At 46.1% G+C, this 19,572-nt stretch overlaps 1 protein-coding gene across 1 annotated transcript; it reads right to left on the bottom strand.

The window, feature by feature from the left end:
* Positions 1-2,767: 2,767 nt before the first annotated feature.
* Positions 2,768-13,799, bottom strand: LOC140354281 (uncharacterized). The gene is made up of 5 exons (XM_072439230.1): positions 13,526-13,799; positions 7,043-12,085; positions 5,066-6,952; positions 3,155-4,975; positions 2,768-3,076 (listed from the first exon to the last, which is right to left on the bottom strand). Exons 1-5 carry the CDS (start codon positions 13,797-13,799, stop codon positions 3,009-3,011), a joined length of 9,093 nt encoding a protein of 3,030 aa, XP_072295331.1. The 3' UTR covers positions 2,768-3,008.
* Between the last annotated feature and the right edge of the window lie 5,773 nt (positions 13,800-19,572).

Raw genomic sequence — 19,572 nt, forward strand, 5'->3', positions numbered from 1 at the left:
CTACAAATACAATTTGATCTGCAATACTAATGGAACAAAACAATACAACAGACAAAAGATTAATACAACACAAGGAATCGAGTTTGATTTTAGCCACAGTTTGAGTTGAGTTTTAAAGCTACAATGTGGGACTGTTTTATTAAGAGGAGTTCTGGAGTCCGTGTTCTGTTTATTATTATTATTATTATCATCATCATTAATAGAATCATCATTATTAGAATCAGAATCAGAAAAGGTTTATTGCCATTGTCAAAGAACAGAATTCACAAACATAAGATCATGTCTTGGTGATTCAGTGCAACATAAAACAATGAACAAAGATAAAACATCATATAACATACACTTCACATGTTTAGATCATACAAATCATATAACATACACTTCACATGTTTAGATTATACATGTCATATAACATACACTTCACATGTTTAGATTATACAAGTCATATAACATACACTTCACATGTGACACATCAGTGGCTCTTTTGTAGAACAATTATCATTTAGTTTTTTTGGTCATAACAAAACAGACATTTTATAAATTCAAAATACTGATTCTACACTGTTTACTTTAAGTCGAGGCACAAGTTATTATTAAAATACCTTTTGCTTTGGACACTCTGTGTCTGTAGTGACCTGCAGTGACCTGTAGAGACCTGCAGTGACCTGTAGAGACCTGCAGTGACCTGCAGTGACCTCTAGTGACCTCTAGTGACCTGTAAATAAATAAATGGTCACATTTATATAGCGCTTTTCTACCATCAAGGAACCAGTCACCCATTCACACACACATTCACACCCCAGATGTACACAGACACTGGGTTAAGTGACGGCAGTATTCACATGAGGCAGCTGTGATTGCACCGCCAACCTGCGGGCCAATGGATCTGACCGCTCTGACAGAGCGGTGAGTCGAACCGCCAACCTTTGGATCAGAAGACAAGCACTCTACCACTGAGCTACAGCCGCCCCGCACCTGCAGTGACCTGTAGTGACCTGTAGTGACCTGTAGTGACATGCAGTGACCTCTAGTGACCTGTAGTGACCTGCAGTGCCCTGTAGTGACCTGTAGTGACCTGCAGTGACCTGTAGTGACCTGTAGTGACCTGCAGTGCCCTGCAGTGACCTGCAGTGACCTGTAGTGACCTGTAGTGACCTGCAGTGCCCTGCAGTGACCTGCAGTGACCTGTAGTGACCTGTAGTGACCTGCAGTGCCCTGCAGTGCCCTGCAGTGACCTGCAGTGACCTGTAGTGACCTGTAGTGACCTGCAGTGACCTGCAGTGACCTGTAGTGACCTGCAGTGCCCTGCAGTGACCTGCAGTGACCTGTAGTGACCTACAGTGCCCTGCAGTGACCTGTAGTGACCTGCAGTGGCCTGTAGTGACCTGCAGTGACCTGTAGTGACCTGTAGTGACATGCAGTGACCTCTAGTGATCTGTAGTGACCTGCAGTGCCCTGTAGTGACCTGTAGTGAGCTGTAGTGACCTGCAGTGACCTGTAGTGACCTGTAGTGACCTGTAGTGACCTGCAGTGCCCTGCAGTGACCTGCAGTGACCTGTAGTGACCTGTAGTGACCTGCAGTGACCTGCAGTGACCTGTAGTGAGCTGTAGGGCTCTGGTCAGCACAGACAGACTAAACTCACTGCTCTGGACGGCTGCTTCACTCTGGAGAAAATGAGAAAAATAATCCTTAGAACATCGATTTATAATGTTGTAAAAAGTGGAATATGTTATTGACACATTTACATTTCGCTCAGTAACACAAAAGTTCCTCTTTTCACATTCATTAATTTAAAAAAACAAAAGTCATTTGCTTATTTATAAGTTTAAACCTTAGAAGTTAGAACATAACTGACATATTTGCTAAATCTCTACATGTTCCATGGAAGTAAATCCATAACATTCCTATAGAAAACACGCGTGTGCTTTGCTGTTTAAACACGTCATTATTAAATATGTAATAAAACCTTAAATGTGGTCTCAGCCCCTGTAAGTACAGCACTGTCACTTTTAAACACCTTTACATTTATATATGTAAGATATGACCCATTTCAGCAGGTTATATTTGAATTATTGGTTGTTTTTTATAGCACATCATACAAACATCACTTTATTTCCCTTCTTTCTCTAGTTTTCCTTGATCTGTGCTTAACCTTTTGTCTCTTAGAACATTTAGTAAGAGAAATAATGAGTTATTTATTTGCAGAAACACGAGCCATCACAACGTGTTGTTGCATCTTTGTGTAGCTAAACTTTAGCTTACGTTAGCTCGTGTTAGCTCGTGTTAGCTCGTGTTAGCTCGTGTTAGCTCGTGTTAGCTCGTGTTAGCTTGTGTTAGCTCGTGTTAACTGTGTAATCGTTGTTTTAAACTTATGGAACGATGTGTGAAACGTGAGGAATGACAAACAAACACAACTTCTCGTCTCGTCACATGTTCTTCTGCTCGTGTTTAGTTTCCGTACACCGTTCTCCAGGAGGTTAAAAATGTATTTTTTAAGAATTTTAGAAACAGTCAAAGAGTGAAATTCCTTCTACTTCATTTTTAGACTAAAATAATTTCGCATGTTTTGTCATTTTAGAGGCCGAACTCCTGAAATGGTCCGACCAAAAGGCTGCATTCTACGGAGTGGCCACTACTCAATTTGGAGCCAGAGGCAGAGGGGGCGTGGCCTTTCCAGATCATATAATACATCCATGCTCCAGCTCCACTGTCCCATACTCCCCATTAATTCACAACGATCAGACAGGATTTATAAATTATTTTTATTAATAGTTTGTTAAATATTTTAAAACATTTAAATAAATGAATAAATACATTTGAATTTGCAGTGTAATAAATGTCCTTCAGATCCGGGTCCACCTCGGCCTCAGGGCCTCACTGGTCAACACAAACTTTCAACATTTCAATCAAATAATACTCATCATACACACAGAGCACAGAGCTTACAACATGAATGTTAAAAAGACGTCTTGTGTCAAATACAACTCTGATCTTCTAATGTGAATGTTTAGAAGATAAGTGCGAGGACGAGAGCGAGAACCTGGAGCAGAAGCAGAGACGAGACTGAAGAGGCGCCTGGAAAACACACAAAACATGTTCAACTAAAAGACAAAAACAAATGTGGAAACACAAGCACACAGACCAACACTGTACCTGCAGTAGTGCTAGTAGTAGTAGTAGTAGTAGGTGCTGCAGTAGTAGTAGTAGGTGCTGCAGTAGTAGTAGTAGGTGCTGCAGTAGTAGTAGTAGGTGCTGCAGTAGTAGTAGTAGGTGCTGCAGTAGTAGTAGTAGGTGCTGCAGTAGTAGTAGAAGGTGCTGCAGTAGTAGTAGTAGTAGGTGCTGCAGTAGTAGTAGTAGGTGCTGCAGTAGTAGTAGAAGGTGCTGCAGTAGTAGTAGTAGGTGCTGCTGCAGTAGTAGTAGTAGGTGCTGCAGTAGTAGTAGTAGTAGGTGCTGCAGTAGTAGTAGTAGGTGCTGCGGTAGTAGTAGTAGTAGGTGCTGCAGTAGTAGTAGTAGTAGTAGGTGCTGTAGTAGTAGTAGTAGGTGCTGCAGTAGTAGTAGTAGTAGGTGCTGTAGTAGTAGTAGTAGGTGCTGCAGTAGTAGTAGAAGGTGCTGCAGTAGTAGTAGTAGTAGGTGCTGCAGTAGTAGTAGTGGGTGCTGCAGTAGTAGTAGTAGGTGCTGCAGTAGTAGTAGTAGGTGCTGCAGTAGTAGTAGTAGTAGGTGCTGCAGTAGTAGTAGTAGGTGCTGCGGTAGTAGTAGTAGTAGGTGCTGCAGTAGTAGTAGTAGTAGGTGCTGCAGTAGTAGTAGTAGTAGGTGCTGCAGTAGTAGTAGTAGTAGGTGCTGCAGTAGTAGTAGTAGGTGCTGCAGTAGTAGTAGTAGTAGGTGCTGCAGTAGTAGTAGTAGTAGGTGCTGCAGTAGTAGTAGTAGGTGCTGCGGTAGTAGTAGTAGTAGGTGCTGCAGTAGTAGTAGTAGTAGGTGCTGCAGTAGTAGTAGTAGTAGGTGCTGCAGTAGTAGTAGTAGTAGGTGCTGCAGTAGTAGTAGTAGGTGCTGCGGTAGTAGTAGTAGTAGGTGCTGCAGTAGTAGTAGTAGTAGTAGGTGCTGCAGTAGTAGTAGTAGGTGCTGCAGTAGTAGTAGTAGGTGCTGCGGTAGTAGTAGTAGTAGGTGCTGCAGTAGTAGTAGTAGTAGGTGCTGCAGTAGTAGTAGTAGTAGGTGCTGCAGTAGTAGTAGTAGGTGCTGCGGTAGTAGTAGTAGTAGGTGCTGCAGTAGTAGTAGTAGTAGGTGCTGCAGTAGTAGTAGTAGAAGGTGCTGCAGTAGTAGTAGTAGAAGGTGCCGCAGTAGTAGTAGTAGGTGCTGCAGTAGTAGTAGTAGTAGGTGCTGCAGTAGTAGTAGTAGTAGGTGCTGCAGTAGTAGTAGTAGGTGCTGCAGTAGTAGTAGTAGGTGCTGCAGTAGTAGTAGTAGGTGCTGCAGTAGTAGTAGTAGTAGGTGCTGCAGTAGTAGTAGTGGGTGCTGCAGTAGTAGTAGTAGGTGCTGCAGTAGTAGTAGTGGGTGCTGCAGTAGTAGTAGTAGGTGCTGCAGTAGTAGTAGTAGGTGCTGCAGTAGTAGTAGTAGGTGCTGCAGTAGTAGTAGTAGTAGGTGCTGCAGTAGTAGTAGTGGGTGCTGCAGTAGTAGTAGTAGGTGCTGCAGTAGTAGTAGAAGGTGCTGCAGTAGTAGTAGTAGTAGTGGATGCAGTAGTAGTAGTAGGTGCTGCAGTAGTAGTAGTAGGTGCTGCAGTAGTAGTAGTAGGTGCTGCAGTAGTAGTAGTAGGTGCTGCAGTAGTAGTAGTAGTAGGTGCTGCAGTAGTAGTAGTGGGTGCTGCAGTAGTAGTAGTAGGTGCTGCAGTAGTAGTAGAAGGTGCTGCAGTAGTAGTAGTAGTAGTGGATGCAGTAGCAGCTGCGGTGGTGGTAGAAGTAGGAGCTGTCGAGGTTGTGGTGGTTGGAGCTGAAAAGTTCAAAATATATATTTAGAAAAGATACACATCAAAACAAAGTATGTGAACTTTGCATGTCCAGATGTATTAGTTTGACTGACCTGTGGTGACGGTTGGAGCAGTTGTAGTAGTAGTAGTTGGGGCTACAGTAGTAGTAGTAGGTGCTACAGTAGTAGTAGTTGGGGCTGCAGTAGTAGTAGTGGGTGCTGCAGTAGTAGTTGGGGCTGCAGTAGTAGTAGTAGGTGCTACAGTAGTAGTAGTAGTAGGTGCTGCAGTAATAGTAGTAGGTGCTGTAGTAGTAGTAGTAGGTGCTACAGTAGTAGTAGTTGGGGCTGCAGTAGTAGTAGTTGGGGCTGCAGTAGTAGTAGTAGGTGCTACAGTAGTAGTAGTTGGGGCTGCAGTAGTAGTAGTTGGGGCTGTAGTAGTAGTAGTTGGGGCTGCAGTAGTAGTAGGTGCTGTAGTAGTAGTAGTAGTAGGTGCTGCGGTAGTAGTAGTAGTTGGGGCTGCAGTAGTAGAAGTTGGGGCTGCAGTAGTAGTAGTAGGTGCTGCAGTAGTAGTAGTAGGTGCTGCAGTAGTAGTAGTAGTAGGTGCTGCAGTAGTAGTAGTCGGGGCTGGAGTAGTAGTAGTAGGTGCTGCAGTAGTAGTAGTAGGTGCTGCAGTAGTAGTAGTAGGTGCTGCAGTAGTAGTAGTGGGTGCTGCAGTAGTAGTTGTAGGTGCTGCAGTAGTAGTAGTAGGTGCTGCAGTAGTAGTAGTCGTGGCTGGAGTAGTAGTAGTAGGTGCTGCAGTAGTAGTAGTAGTAGGTGCTGCAGTAGTAGTAGTGGGTGCTGCAGTAGTAGTAGTAGGTGCTACAGTAGTAGTAGTAGTAGTAGGTGCTGAAGTAGTAGTAGTAGGTGCTGCGGTAGTAGTAGTAGGTGCTACAGTAGTAGTAGTTGGGGCTGCAGTAGTAGTAGTTGGGGCTGTAGTAGTAGTAGTAGGTGCTGTAGTAGTAGTAGGTGCTGTAGTAGTAGTAGTTGAGGCTGCAGTAGTAGTAGTAGGTGCTGCAGTAGTAGTAGGTGCTGTAGCAGTAGTAGTAGGTGCTGCGGTAGTAGTAGTAGTAGGTGCTGCAGTAGTAGTAGTAGGTGCTGCAGTAGTAGTAGTAGGTGCTTCAGTAGTAGTAGTAGGTGCTACAGTAGTAGTAGTTGGGGCTGCAGTAGTAGTAGGTGCTGTAGCAGTAGTAGTAGGTGCTGCAGTAGTAGTAGTAGTAGGTGCTGCAGTAGTAGTAGTAGTAGGTGCTGCAGTAGTAGTAGTAGGTGCTGCAGTAGTAGTAGTAGGTGCTTCAGTAGTAGTAGTAGGTGCTGCGGTAGTAGTAGTAGGTGCTGCGGTAGTAGTAGTAGGTGCTGCAGTAGTAGTAGTAGTAGGTGCTGCAGTAGTAGTAGTTGGGGCTGCAGTGATAGTAGTTGGGGCTGTAGTAGTAGTAGTTGGGGCTGCAGTAGTAGTAGGTGCTGTAGTAGTAGTAGTAAGTGCTGCGGTAGTAGTAGTAGTAGGTGCTGCAGTAGTAGTAGGTGCTGTAGTAGTAGTAGTTGGGGCTGCAGTAGTAGAAGTTGGGGCTGCAGTAGTAGTAGTAGGTGCTGTAGTAGTAGTAGGTGCTGTAGTAGTAGTAGTTGGGGCTGCAGTAGTAGTAGTAGGTGCTGCAGTAGTAGTAGTAGGTGCTGCAGTAGTAGTAGTAGGTGCTGCAGTAGTAGTAGTAGTAGGTGCTGCAGTAGTAGTAGTCGGGGCTGGAGTAGTAGTAGTAGGTGCTGCAGTAGTAGTAGTAGTAGGTGCTGCAGTAGTAGTAGTAGGTGCTGCAGTAGTAGTAGTGGGTGCTGCAGTAGTAGTAGTAGGTGCTGCAGTAGTAGTAGTAGGTGCTGCAGTAGTAGTAGTAGGTGCTGCAGTAGTAGTAGTAGTAGTGGATGCAGTAGCAGCTGCGGTGGTGGTAGAAGTAGGAGCTGTCGAGGTTGTGGTGGTTGGAGCTGAAAAGTTCAAAATATATATTTAGAAAAGATACACATCAAAACAAAGTATGTGAACTTTGCATGTCCAGATGTATTAGTTTGACTGACCTGTGGTGACGGTTGGAGCAGTTGTAGTAGTAGTAGTTGGGGCTACAGTAGTAGTAGTTGGGGCTGCAGTAGTAGTAGTAGGTGCTACAGTAGTAGTAGTAGGTGCTGCAGTAATAGTAGTAGGTGCTGTAGTAGTAGTAGTTGGGGCTGCAGTAGTAGTAGTAGGTGCTACAGTAGTAGTAGTAGGTGCTGCAGTAATAGTAGTAGGTGCTGTAGTAGTAGTAGTTGGGGCTGCAGTAGTAGTAGTAGGTGCTGTAGTAGTAGTAGTAGGTGCTACAGTAGTAGTAGTAGGTGCTACAGTAGTAGTAGTTGGGGCTGCAGTAGTAGTAGTAGGTGCTGTAGTAGTAGTAGTTGGGGCTGCAGTAGTAGTAGTAGGTGCTGTAGTAGTAGTAGTAGGTGCTACAGTAGTAGTAGTTGGGGCTGCAGTAGTAGTAGTTGGGGCTGCAGTAGTAGTAGTAGGTGCTACAGTAGTAGTCGTTGGGGCTGCAGTAGTAGTAGTTGGGGCTGTAGTAGTAGTAGTAGGTGCTGCAGTAGTAGTAGTAGGTGCTGCGGTAGTAGTAGTAGTAGGTGCTGCAGTAGTAGTAGTTGGGGCTGCAGTGATAGTAGTTGGGGCTGTAGTAGTAGTAGTTGGGGCTGCAGTAGTAGAAGTTGGGGCTGCAGTAGTAGTAGTAGGTGCTGTAGTAGTAGTAGTAGGTGCTTCAGTAGTAGTAGTAGGTGCTGCGGTAGTAGTAGTAGGTGCTGCAGTAGTAGTAGTAGGTGCTGCAGTAGTAGTAGTAGGTGCTGCAGTAGTAGTAGTAGTAGGTGCTGCAGTAGTAGTAGTTGGGGCTGCAGTGATAGTAGTTGGGGCTGTAGTAGTAGTAGTTGGGGCTGCAGTAGTAGTAGGTGCTGTAGTAGTAGTAGTAGGTGCTGCGGTAGTAGTAGTAGTAGGTGCTGCAGTAGTAGTAGGTGCTGTAGTAGTAGTAGTTGGGGCTGCAGTAGTAGTAGTAGGTGCTGTAGTAGTAGTAGGTGGTGTAGTAGTAGTAGTTGGGGCTGCAGTAGTAGTAGTAGGTGCTGCAGTAGTAGTAGTAGGTGCTGCAGTAGTAGTAGTAGGTGCTGCAGTAGTAGTAGTAGTAGGTGCTGCAGTAGTAGTAGTCGGGGCTGCAGTGATAGTAGTTGGGGCTGTAGTAGTAGTAGTTGGGGCTGCAGTAGTAGTAGGTGCTGTAGTAGTAGTAGTAGGTGCTGCGGTAGTAGTAGTAGTAGGTGCTGCAGTAGTAGTAGTAGGTGCTGCAGTAGTAGTAGTAGGTGCTTCAGTAGTAGTAGTAGGTGCTGCGGTAGTAGTAGTAGGTGCTGCAGTAGTAGTAGTAGGTGCTGCAGTAGTAGTAGTAGGTGCTGCAGTAGTAGTAGTAGTAGGTGCTGCAGTAGTAGTAGTTGGGGCTGCAGTGATAGTAGTTGGGGCTGTAGTAGTAGTAGTTGGGGCTGCAGTAGTAGTAGGTGCTGTAGTAGTAGTAGTAGGTGCTGCGGTAGTAGTAGTAGTAGGTGCTGCAGTAGTAGTAGGTGCTGTAGTAGTAGTAGTTGGGGCTGCAGTAGTAGTAGTAGGTGCTGTAGTAGTAGTAGGTGGTGTAGTAGTAGTAGTTGGGGCTGCAGTAGTAGTAGTAGGTGCTGCAGTAGTAGTAGTAGGTGCTGCAGTAGTAGTAGAAGGTGCTGCAGTAGTAGTAGTAGTAGGTGCTGCAGTAGTAGTAGTCGGGGCTGGAGTAGTAGTAGTAGGTGCTGCAGTAGTAGTAGTTGGGGCTGCAGTGATAGTAGTTGGGGCTGTAGTAGTAGTAGTTGGTGCTTCAGTAGTAGTAGTGGGTGCTGCAGTAGTAGTAGTAGGTGCTTCAGTAGTAGTAGTGGGTGCTGCAGTAGTAGTAGTAGGTGCTGCAGTAGTAGTAGTAGTAGGTGCTGCAGTAGTAGTAGTTGGGGCTGCAGTGATAGTAGTTGGGGCTGTAGTAGTAGTAGTTGGGGCTGCAGTAGTAGTAGGTGCTGTAGTAGTAGTAGTAGGTGCTGCGGTAGTAGTAGTAGTAGGTGCTTCACTAGTAGTAGTGGGTGCTGCAGTAGTAGTAGTAGGTGCTTCAGTAGTAGTAGTGAGTGCTGCAGTAGTAGTAGTAGGTGCTACAGTAGTAGTAGTAGGTGCTGCAGTAGTAGTAGTGGGTGCTGCAGTAGTAGTTGTAGGTGCTGCAGTAGTAGTAGTAGGTGCTGCAGTAGTAGTAGTTGGGGCTGCAGTAGTAGTAGTTGAGGCCACAGTTGTAGTAGTTGGGGCTGAAGTAGTAGTAGTCGTGGCTGGAGTAGTAGTAGTAGGTGCTGCAGTAGTAGTAGTAGTAGGTGCTGCAGTAGTAGTAGTGGGTGCTGCAGTAGTAGTAGTAGGTGCTACAGTAGTAGTAGTAGTAGTAGTAGGTGCTGCAGTAGTAGTAGTAGGTGCTGCGGTAGTAGTAGTAGGTGCTACAGTAGTAGTAGTTGGGGCTGCAGTAGTAGTAGTTGGGGCTGTAGCAGTAGTAGTAGGTGCTGCGGTAGTAGTAGTAGTAGGTGCTGCAGTAGTAGTAGTAGGTGCTGCAGTAGTAGTAGTAGGTGCTTCAGTAGTAGTAGTAGGTGCTGCGGTAGTAGTAGTAGGTGCTGCAGTAGTAGTAGTAGGTGCTGCAGTAGTAGTAGTAGGTGCTGCAGTAGTAGTAGTAGTAGGTGCTGCAGTAGTAGTAGTTGGGGCTGCAGTGATAGTAGTTGGGGCTGTAGTAGTAGTAGTTGGGGCTGCAGTAGTAGTAGGTGCTGTAGTAGTAGTAGTAGGTGCTGCGGTAGTAGTAGTAGTAGGTGCTGCAGTAGTAGTAGGTGCTGTAGTAGTAGTAGTTGGGGCTGCAGTAGTAGTAGTAGGTGCTGTAGTAGTAGTAGGTGGTGTAGTAGTAGTAGTTGGGGCTGCAGTAGTAGTAGTAGGTGCTGCAGTAGTAGTAGTAGGTGCTGCAGTAGTAGTAGTAGGTGCTGCAGTAGTAGTAGTAGTAGGTGCTGCAGTAGTAGTAGTCGGGGCTGGAGTAGTAGTAGTAGGTGCTGCAGTAGTAGTAGTTGGGGCTGCAGTGATAGTAGTTGGGGCTGTAGTAGTAGTAGTTGGGGCTGCAGTAGTAGTAGGTGCTGTAGTAGTAGTAGTAGGTGCTGCGGTAGTAGTAGTAGTAGGTGCTGCAGTAGTAGTATGTGCTGTAGTAGTAGTAGTTGGGGCTGCAGTAGTAGAAGTTGGGGCTGCAGTAGTAGTAGTATGTGCTGTAGTAGTAGTAGGTGCTGTAGTAGTAGTAGTTTGGGCTGCAGTAGTAGTAGGTGCTGTAGTAGTAGTAGTTGGGGCTGCAGTAGTAGTAGTAGGTGCTGCAGTAGTAGTAGTAGGTGCTGCAGTAGTAGTAGTAGTAGTAGGTGCTGCAGTAGTAGTAGTCGGGGCTGGAGTAGTAGTAGTAGCTGCTGCAGTAGTAGTAGTAGTAGGTGCTGCAGTAGTAGTAGTTGGTGCTGCAGTAGTAGTAGTGGGTGCTGCCGTAGTAGTAGTAGGTGCTGCAGTAGTAGTTGTAGGTGCTGCAGTAGTAGTAGTAGGTGCTGCAGTAGTAGTAGTTGGGGCTGCAGTAGTAGTAGTTGAGGCCACAGTTGTAGTAGTTGGGGCTGAAGTAGTAGTAGTCGTGGCTGGAGTAGTAGTAGTAGGTGCTGCAGTAGTAGTAGTAGTAGGTGCTGCAGTAGTAGTAGTAGGTGCTGCAGTAGTAGTAGTAGGTGCTTCAGTAGTAGTAGTAGGTGCTGCGGTAGTAGTAGTAGGTGCTGCAGTAGTAGTAGGTGCTTCAGTAGTAGTAGTAGGTGCTGCGGTAGTAGTAGTAGTAGGTGCTGCAGTAGTAGTAGTAGTAGGTGCTGCAGTAGTAGTAGAAGGTGCTGCAGTAGTAGTAGAAGGTGCTGCAGTAGTAGTAGTAGTAGGTGCTGCAGTAGTAGTAGTAGGTGCTGCAGTAGTAGTAGTAGGTGCTGCAGTAGTAGTAGTAGTAGGTGCTGCAGTAGTAGTAGTTGGGGCTGTAGTAGTAGTAGTTGGGGCTGCAGTAGTAGTAGTTGGGGCTGCAGTAGTAGTAGGTGCTGTAGTAGTAGTAGTTGGGGCTGCAGTAGTAGTAGGTGCTGTAGCAGTATTAGTAGGTGCTGCGGTATTAGTAGTAGTAGGTGCTGCAGTAGTAGTAGGTGCTGTAGTAGTAGTAGTTGGTGCTGCAGTAGTAGTAGTTGGGGCTGCAGTAGTAGAAGTTGGGGCTGCAGTAGTAGTAGTAGGTGCTGTAGTAGTAGTAGTTGGGGCTGCAGTAGTAGAAGTTGGGGCTGCAGTAGTAGTAGTAGGTGCTACAGTAGTAGTAGGTGCTGTAGTAGTAGTAGTTGGGGCTGCAGTAGTAGTAGTAGGTGCTGCAGTAGTAGTAGTAGGTGCTGCAGTAGTAGTAGTAGGTGCTACAGTAGTAGTAGGTGCTGTAGTAGTAGTAGTTGGGGCTGCAGTAGTAGTAGTAGGTGCTGCAGTAGTAGTAGTAGGTGCTGCAGTAGTAGTAGTAGTAGGTGCTGCAGTAGTAGTAGTCGGGGCTGGAGTAGTAGTAGTAGGTGCTGCAGTAGTAGTAGTAGTAGGTGCTGCAGTAGTAGTAGTAGGTGCTGCAGTAGTAGTAGTTGAGGCCACAGTTGTAGTAGTTAGGGCTGAAGTAGTAGTAGTCGTGGCTGGAGTAGTAGTAGTAGTAGGTGCTGCAGTAGTAGTAGTAGGTGCTGCAGTAGTAGTTGTAGGTGCTTCAGCAGTAGTAGTAGGTGCTGCGGTAGTAGTAGTAGGTGCTGCAGTAGTAGTAGTTGAGGCCACAGTTGTAGTAGTTGGGGCTGAAGTAGTAGTAGTAGGTGCTGCAGTAGTAGTAGTAGTAGGTGCTGCAGTAGTAGTAGTAGGTGCTGCAGTAGTAGTAGTAGGTGCTTCAGCAGTAGTAGTAGGTGCTGCAGTAGTAGTAGTAGGTGCTTCAGTAGTAGTAGTGGGTGCTGCAGTAGTAGTAGAAGGTGCTGCAGTAGTAGTAGTGGGTGCTGGGGTAGTAGTAGTAGTAGTAGGTGCTGCAGTAGTAGTAGTAGTAGGTGCTGCAGTAGTAGTAGTAGGTGCTGCAGTAGTAGTAGTAGGTGCTGCAGTAGTAGTAGTAGGTGCTGCAGTAGTAGTAGTAGTAGGTGCTGCAGTAGTAGTAGTAGGTGCTGCGGTAGTAGTAGTAGTAGGTGCTGCAGTAGTAGTAGTAGGTGCTGCAGTAGTAGTAGTAGTAGGTGCTGCAGTAGTAGTAGTCGGGGCTGAAGTAGCAGTAGTAGGTGCTGCGGTAGTAGTAGTAGTAGGTGCTGCAGTAGTAGTAGTGGGTGCTGCAGTAGTAGTAGTAGGTGCTGCAGTAGTAGTAGTAGTAGGTGCTGCAGTAGTAGTAGTAGTAGGTGCTGCAGTAGTAGTAGTAGTAGGTGCTGCAGTAGTAGTAGTAGGTGCTGCAGTAGTAGTAGTAGTAGGTGCTGCAGTAGTAGTAGTGGGTGCTGTAGTAGTAGTAGTAGTAGGTGCTGCAGTAGTAGTAGTAGTAGGTGCTGCAGTAGTAGTAGAAGGTGCTGCAGTAGTAGTAGTAGGTGCTGCAGTATTAGTAGTGGGTGCTGCAGAAGTAGTAGTAGGTGCTGCAGTAGTAGTAGTAGTAGTAGGTGCTGCAGTAGTAGTAGTAGGTGCTGCAGTAGTAGTAGTAGGTGCTGCAGTAGTAGTAGTAGGTGCTGCAGTAGTAGTAGTAGTAGGTGCTGCAGTAGTAGTAGTTGTAGGTGCTGCAGTAGTAGTAGTAGGTGCTGCAGTAGTAGTAGTAGGTGCTGCAGTAGTAGTAGTAGTAGGTGCTGCAGTAGTAGTAGTAGGTGTTGCAGTAGTAGTAGTAGGTGCTGCAGTAGTAGTAGTAGGTGCTGCTGCAGTAGTAGTAGTAGGTGCTGCAGTAGTAGTAGTAGGTGCTGCAGTAGTAGTAGTAGTAGTAGGTGCTGCAGTAGTAGTAGTAGGTGCTGCAGTAGTAGTAGTAGGTGCTGCAGTAGTAGTAGTAGTAGGTGCTGCAGTAGTAGTAGTTGTAGGTGCTGCAGTAGTAGTAGTAGGTGCTGCAGTAGTAGTAGTAGGTGTTGCAGTAGTAGTAGTAGGTGCTGCAGTAGTAGTAGTAGGTGCTGCAGTAGTAGTAGTAGTAGTAGGTGCTGCAGTAGTAGTAGTAGGTGCTGCAGTAGTAGTATTAGGTGCTGCAGTAGTAGTAGTAGTAGGTGCTGCAGTAGTAGTAGTAGGTGCTGCAGTAGTAGTAGTAGTAGGTGCTGCAGTAGTAGTAGTAGGTGCTGCAGTATTAGTAGTGGGTGCTGCAGTAGTAGTAGTAGGTGCTGCAGTAGTAGTAGGTGCTGCAGTAGTAGTAGTAGGTGCTGCAGTAGTAGTAGTAGTAGGTGCTGCAGTAGTAGTAGTAGGTGCTGCAGTAGTAGTAGTAGGTGCTGCAGTAGTAGTGGTCAGGGGGTTACAGTTGGCGGTGGTGCAGCAGGTTGGAGTTCCTTGGACAGTTCCAACGTCGATGAGCAGAGGAGACGAGGAGAGTGCGGCTGCTGCAGCACAAATGTTTCCTGAGGCGCAGCCATGAGCCGGGACCTGAGTTGAGCCACCTTTTGGAATCACTGCAAGAAAACACACAAGAAAGTCAACAAAACTCTGCAGGTGTCCAGCTCCGTCCCTGCAGCTGTCCAGCTCCTTCCCTGCAGGTGTCCAGTTCTGTCCATGCAGGTGTCCAGCTCCGTCCATGCAGGTGTCCAGCTCCTTCCCTGCAGGTGTACAGCTCTGTCCCTGCAGGTGTACAGATGTTACTGACCGTCAGAGCTGAAGCAGTAGCCCTCCAGGGCGTTGCAGGTCAGTGCTGTGCTGCAGGTGCCGGTCAAAGGGTCACAGCTGAAGCATTGTAGGCTCCCAGGGCCCGGAGTGGACGGAGCTGAAAGTGAAAAAGTTCAGAAGTCAGACAGGGGCCAACACAAGGGTCAACACAGGGGCCAACACAAGGGTCAACACAGGGGCCAATACAGGGGCCAACACAGGGGCCTTCTGCACATAGAACACCAGGATGACTCACCGGCTGCGTCTGCAGTGTTGCAGTTGTCGCTGCTGCAGCAAACGGCTTTGGCCAAAACGTTGGAAGTTCCAACATTCAGAGAAAAGTCCTGGGTTATGGAGAATGGACAAAGGCTGGACACAGCACAACCTTTGACTTTCTTTGTGGAGATGCTCGGGCCGGAGAATGTGGCGGAGGTGGCTGTGATGGAAAGAACAGTGTTCAGAATCAGAGGAAATATATAAATAAATGATTAAATATTGTATACATACTTTGGATGAAGGCAGAGACACATTGCACCTCTCCATTTTGACACGGTTTCAACGTTGTACTCACACAGTTTGAGTCACTCGGATCAGAACATGTCGTACAGGAAAGGCCCGCAACTGCAACAAAGCCGGGTTAAACCAGGACTAAACTAGGACTGAACCAGGACCAGACCATGACTAAAGCAGGTCTAAACCAGGACTGTAGCAGATCTTACCTGAGTTGATGGACAGGGCGATGGTTAAAGCCAGAGAAAGGAGCAGAGTGGTCTTCATGTTTTGAGTGTGCTGCAGAGGTGTGGGAATCCTCTCTCCTGTTTCACCTGAGGCTCTTCTGAAAACCTTCTGTGGATCTGAGGCTCTCCATCAGTTAATATAACTACGTGTCACACCCTGCACTGTCACGTCAACTAAACCTGTTGACGTGATCACTTGACTTCAGATTCCATGATGATGATGAGTCAGAACAACAACATGCATTTAAGGACGGTTTTGGGTTTGATTGTTTTCATACTTGTTTAACACGTAGTATTGTGACAGCAGTGGGTCATGTGACTGGTGAACATAATGAGAAAAGAAAGATAAGATTATATTTTATTTCTATTAAATACAAACTATGTCTAAATTAATCATATAAATACCAAGTGTTTAGTGTTTTTATTACTGCTTTGATTTGATCTATTATCTCTATATCATAAATATATGTCCATGCTTAAGAAGTCAAACTAGAAAAACGTATTTAGAGTATTCATTTAGTATTTTGCTGCATTTGGTCCATTTTACCACTGGAACCCATGTTCAGCCTCAGACCAGTGAGTCACAGAAGCTCAATGATGCTCTTTTGCTCTTTCTGCACCTGAAGCTGCCTCTGCGTTTCACTGCTCTTTGTTTTGTCTGTTTTTGTGTGTAAATTGTGTGTCCTCGTGCTCTTACACCTGTGAAGAGCTCTTATGCATCAGAAACACAACTCCTACAGATCTAGTTCCATTCTTTTTAGCATCTGCTGCAGAATTGGTCCTTTTTTTTAAAAATTGAAAATTTTTAAAAAAAATTAAAAAACAGAATTGGTGTTTTTTAAACTTCCTATATTCTGTTATCTGTCCTTTTCCTCTGTATCTACCTGCGTTGTATCAATGAAATTTCCCCATGTGTGGACAATAAAGGAATATCTTATCTTATCTTTTTGTCCAAAAGAGTGAAGCGCCGCAGACGAGGAGACTGAGTGGAGGTCCTTGTGCGCCTGAGGAAACTCGGCGTGCGTACGCCTTAACCTCGGAACATTCTCTACAGCAGCGGAGAATGTTCATGTTACATCTAAAATAATAATTATTACTCAACTAGTTCAGGTTAAACAGTCCTTGTAACTCCTCCCTTTTGTTTTTTATAGTTTGGTAAAAGAAAGAAATGAATAAAGATGAAGAAAACAAACAGTTGAAACAAAAGCCTGTGACGGCGTTGCTTTTCAGGGCGTAAAGATTCACTGAAACAAAAGACTGAATGATTCCTGCAGGTGCTCAGACAGGTTCATCTGCTGTTTATTTCAGGCAAGAAACAAAACAACAAAAGTATGTGAATGTTCCTCTTCATGTTCATCAGCTCTTACGTCAAACCTGCCACGGGCTCCTAAAATATGTGGAATTTGAAGGAACCGTCGAGGCCTCAAAGCCTTCAATTCTACAAAAAACTATTACATCTCGAGTATAATTTTAATTTGTCTTTATTGGCTCGATCCATTCCATGGAATGGATCGAGCCATTGTTCTTGTCATGGTTTCTTATTATTAGGCCTGAGCCGAAGGACGAGTATCGTCCCGGCGAGGGACTTATTAAAATTGGATCCAGGGGCTGGAAAACGCAAAAATCGAGTAGTAAACAAAGATGGATATGCTCGTGAGTGGTATCAAAAATTAGAACTCCGTGAGTTGAAAAAAAAAATATTGAAAGATGGCTCAGTAGCGCCACCTAAAAAATCAAATAACATGGGGCCAATGGGAGCCCGACGCCAAAAAAAGTGGCACTAAAAATATGACGCTCACTCCAAAAATAGTTCATGGGAGGACATGTAAAAAATAATATGATGACCCCGCCCTAAGTCATACAGGAAGTCGGCCATATTGGATAAACTTGGCGCTGACAAATGTGCATCTCGTCATACATTTGGCATTTTCTCTTCCAGTTTTGATCGAAATCACTTTAAACTTGGCCACAAGACACAAAACCCATGAGCAAAGAAGTGTTTGAATTCTGAAGCTGATACGTTTTATGGCATGGTCATGATGATTTTTAAACAAAATCGTAATTTATGAAAATTTAATAATTTAAAATTCTACATTTCTTATAAAAAAATTGGGGGGAAAGTTTTAACGTAGCATTTGTTGAGATTTCAAAGCTAAACGCATTGATATGCAAATGTAGTGGGTAGCAAGTAAAATGGCTCTCTAGCGCCCTCTGCAATTTTTATTATATTTTTTTCTATATTTGTCATAGACAGCTGAAAATATTAATAAGGATTAAGTGTGTGACCGGCCACAATGTCACAAAATTACGTGACACTAGCTTCAGGCTTTATAGGAGAAAAAATTGCAGAAAAAAAAGTTTCCGTTATCATAATTTTTCTCCCACAAACCACCTAAACGTTGACGAAAAGTCATTTTTTTTCGACCCAAAATTCAGGATCGGTGAATTTTTTTTTTTTTTTTGTCTAAAAAAATGCATGACGCAAAATGACTCGCTAGCGCCACCTCCAATTTCAAATAACATTACGGCAAAGACAGGCCTTTATCGCAAAGATACCTAATGTTAAGACGGGTAAAAAAATATATTATGACCCCGCCCTAAACCCCACAGGGAGTCGGCCATTGTGGGCGGAACCCAATTATTTCCGAATTTTACACCTCATACTTTTTTTTTTTTCCACTTTGGATTACCAGTCAAAAGGATTGAAAAAATTAACTTCACCCACGTGCAATTAGAGTTCATTCTTTTGATTTTTGATACAACTCGAAATGTGGGCGTGGCAAGTTCGTGAAGTATGACAAGGGGGCGGCAACGTATGACAAGGGGGCGGCAACGTATGACAAGGGGGCGGCAAGGTATGACAAGGGGGCGGCAACGCATGACAAGGGGGCGGCAACGTATGACAAGGGGGCGGCAACGCATGGCAAGGGGGCGGCAACGCATGACAAGGGGGCGGCAACGTATGACAAGGGGGGGGCAAATTATGACAAGGGGGCAGTAACGTATGACAAGGGGGCAGTAACGTATGACAAGGGGGCGGCAACGCATGACAAGGGGGCGGCAACGTATGCGATCACGTGGTTTTGTGAATGAGCTCTATTGTAGCCCGGGTCATTTTGTAGTTCCACTCCATTTTTGTAGTTCCTCGTTGCTTTCTTCGTGTGAAGTATCGCACCAAGAGGCTAGCTAATAAAATGGCTCTCTAGAACCCTCTCCAAATTTGATTATTAAAAATGTATTTATACGGAAAATATTCATAAGGAGACAAGGCACAATTTGACTAAATTACGTGACTCTTTCTTGAGTTTTTATAGCTTTGAGTGTTTATTTACAAAATGCTATTCCGACTCTAGCTGATTTCTATTCATTTAATAGCTTAGCATTAGCTCGACATTAGCTGCTAACCATGCATTCCTGTGGGTGCTGTTAGCTTCACTCTATGCTATGCTAATGTTAGCTTTGGCTACACATTGAGGGACTGCTTCAGCACCACTGTCTGGACTGAGCTTTATGACCCACATGGGGAGGACATCAACACCATCACAGAGTGCATCACGGACTACATCAACTTCTGTTTTGAGAACATTGTTCCCTCCCGGACGGTGCGGTGTTTTCCAAACAACAAGCCATGGATTAACCGTGAACTGAAGGCTCTGCTGAAGGAGAATTAGAGAGCCTTCAGGTCAAGGAACAAGGAGGAGCTGAGGACTGTGCAGAAGGAGCTGAGGAGGAAGATCAGGCAGGCTGAGGCCGGCTACAAGAGGAGGATGGAGGAGCAGCTGCAGCAGAAGAACATTCAGGGAGTGTGGAGGAGCCTGAAAACCATCTTGGGCTTCAAAATCCCCCCTGCCCAGACACAGGGGAATCTACAGTGGGTGAATGATTTAAATGCTCACTTCTTGAGGTTTGATCGGTCACCCGCCCCTCCCCCTGCACGGCTGCATGCTCCCTCTTCCACAGCTGGACAATGCCCTGCATCTGTTCCTCTTCGCTTATCTGCCCCGGACCATCAGCTCCCCACTTCGCCTGGACTCACCCATCCCCCCAGCACACGGTCCCCCTGCCAACCACTGACTGTCACAGCAGCACAGGTGAGGAGTGAGCTGAAAAGGATTAAAGTGAGGAAGGCAGCAGGACCTGATGGCATCAGCCCCAGGCTCCTTAAGTCCTGCAGATGAACTGTGTGGAGTTATGGAGCATGTCTTCAACATGAGCCTGAAGCTGAGGCTGGTACCACAGGTCTGAAGACCTCCTGTCTGGTACCTGTGCCTAAGACACCGCGCCCCAAAGACCTCAACAGCTTCAGGCCAGTGGCTCTCACGTCCCACCTGATGAAGACACTGGAGCGGCTAGTCCTGGACCACCTCCGCTCCACCGTGAGCTCAGCCATGGACCCGCTGCAGTTTGCATATCGGTCTGGCATCGGAGTGGAGGACGCCGTCATCTCCCTGCTGCACCGCTCTCTCTCTCACCTGGAAAAGCCTGGCAGCTCTGTGAGGATTCTGTTCTTCGATCTTTCCAGCGCCTTCAACACCATCCAGCCGCTGCTCCTGAGGGACAAGCTGGAGACGGCTGGTGTAGAGTATGACCTGGCAGAGTGGATCCTGGACTACCTCACAGACCGACCCCAGTTTGTGAGAGCCCGGAACTGTGTGTCTGACACTCGGACCTGCAGTGTGGGGGCGCCCCAGGGCACTGTCCTCGCGCCCTTTCTCTTCACCCTTTACACTGCAGACTTCAGACATGACACGGACAGCTGTGTCCTGCAGAAGTTCTCTGACGACTCTGCCATCGTCGGACTCATCACGGACGACGATGACGCGGAGTACAGAGGACTGGCGCAGGACTTTGTGGACTGGTGTCAGCGGAACCACCTCCTCATCAACGCGGGGAAGACCAAGGAGATGGTGGTGGATTTCCGCAGACGCCACTCCACTGCCCCCTCACCAGTGAACATCCAGGGACGGGAC

Source organism: Eucyclogobius newberryi, unplaced genomic scaffold, assembly GCF_026437365.1.
Source record: "Eucyclogobius newberryi isolate DKJ021-1_F unplaced genomic scaffold, fEucNew1.0.hap1 SCAF_9, whole genome shotgun sequence".
Taxonomy (NCBI): Eukaryota; Metazoa; Chordata; class Actinopteri; order Gobiiformes; family Gobiidae; genus Eucyclogobius; species Eucyclogobius newberryi.

Coding starts and splice junctions, on each gene's coding strand:
- LOC140354281 (XM_072439230.1), bottom strand. CDS start 13,799: ATGGACGGAGCTGGACACCTGCATGGACAGAACTGGACACCTGCAGGG. Junction 4,976..5,065: donor TGCTCCAACCGTCACCACAG/GTCAGTCAAACT, acceptor TGAACTTTTCAG/CTCCAACCACCACAACCTCG. Junction 3,077..3,154: donor TACTACTAGCACTACTGCAG/GTACAGTGTTGG, acceptor TGTGTTTTCCAG/GCGCCTCTTCAGTCTCGTCT.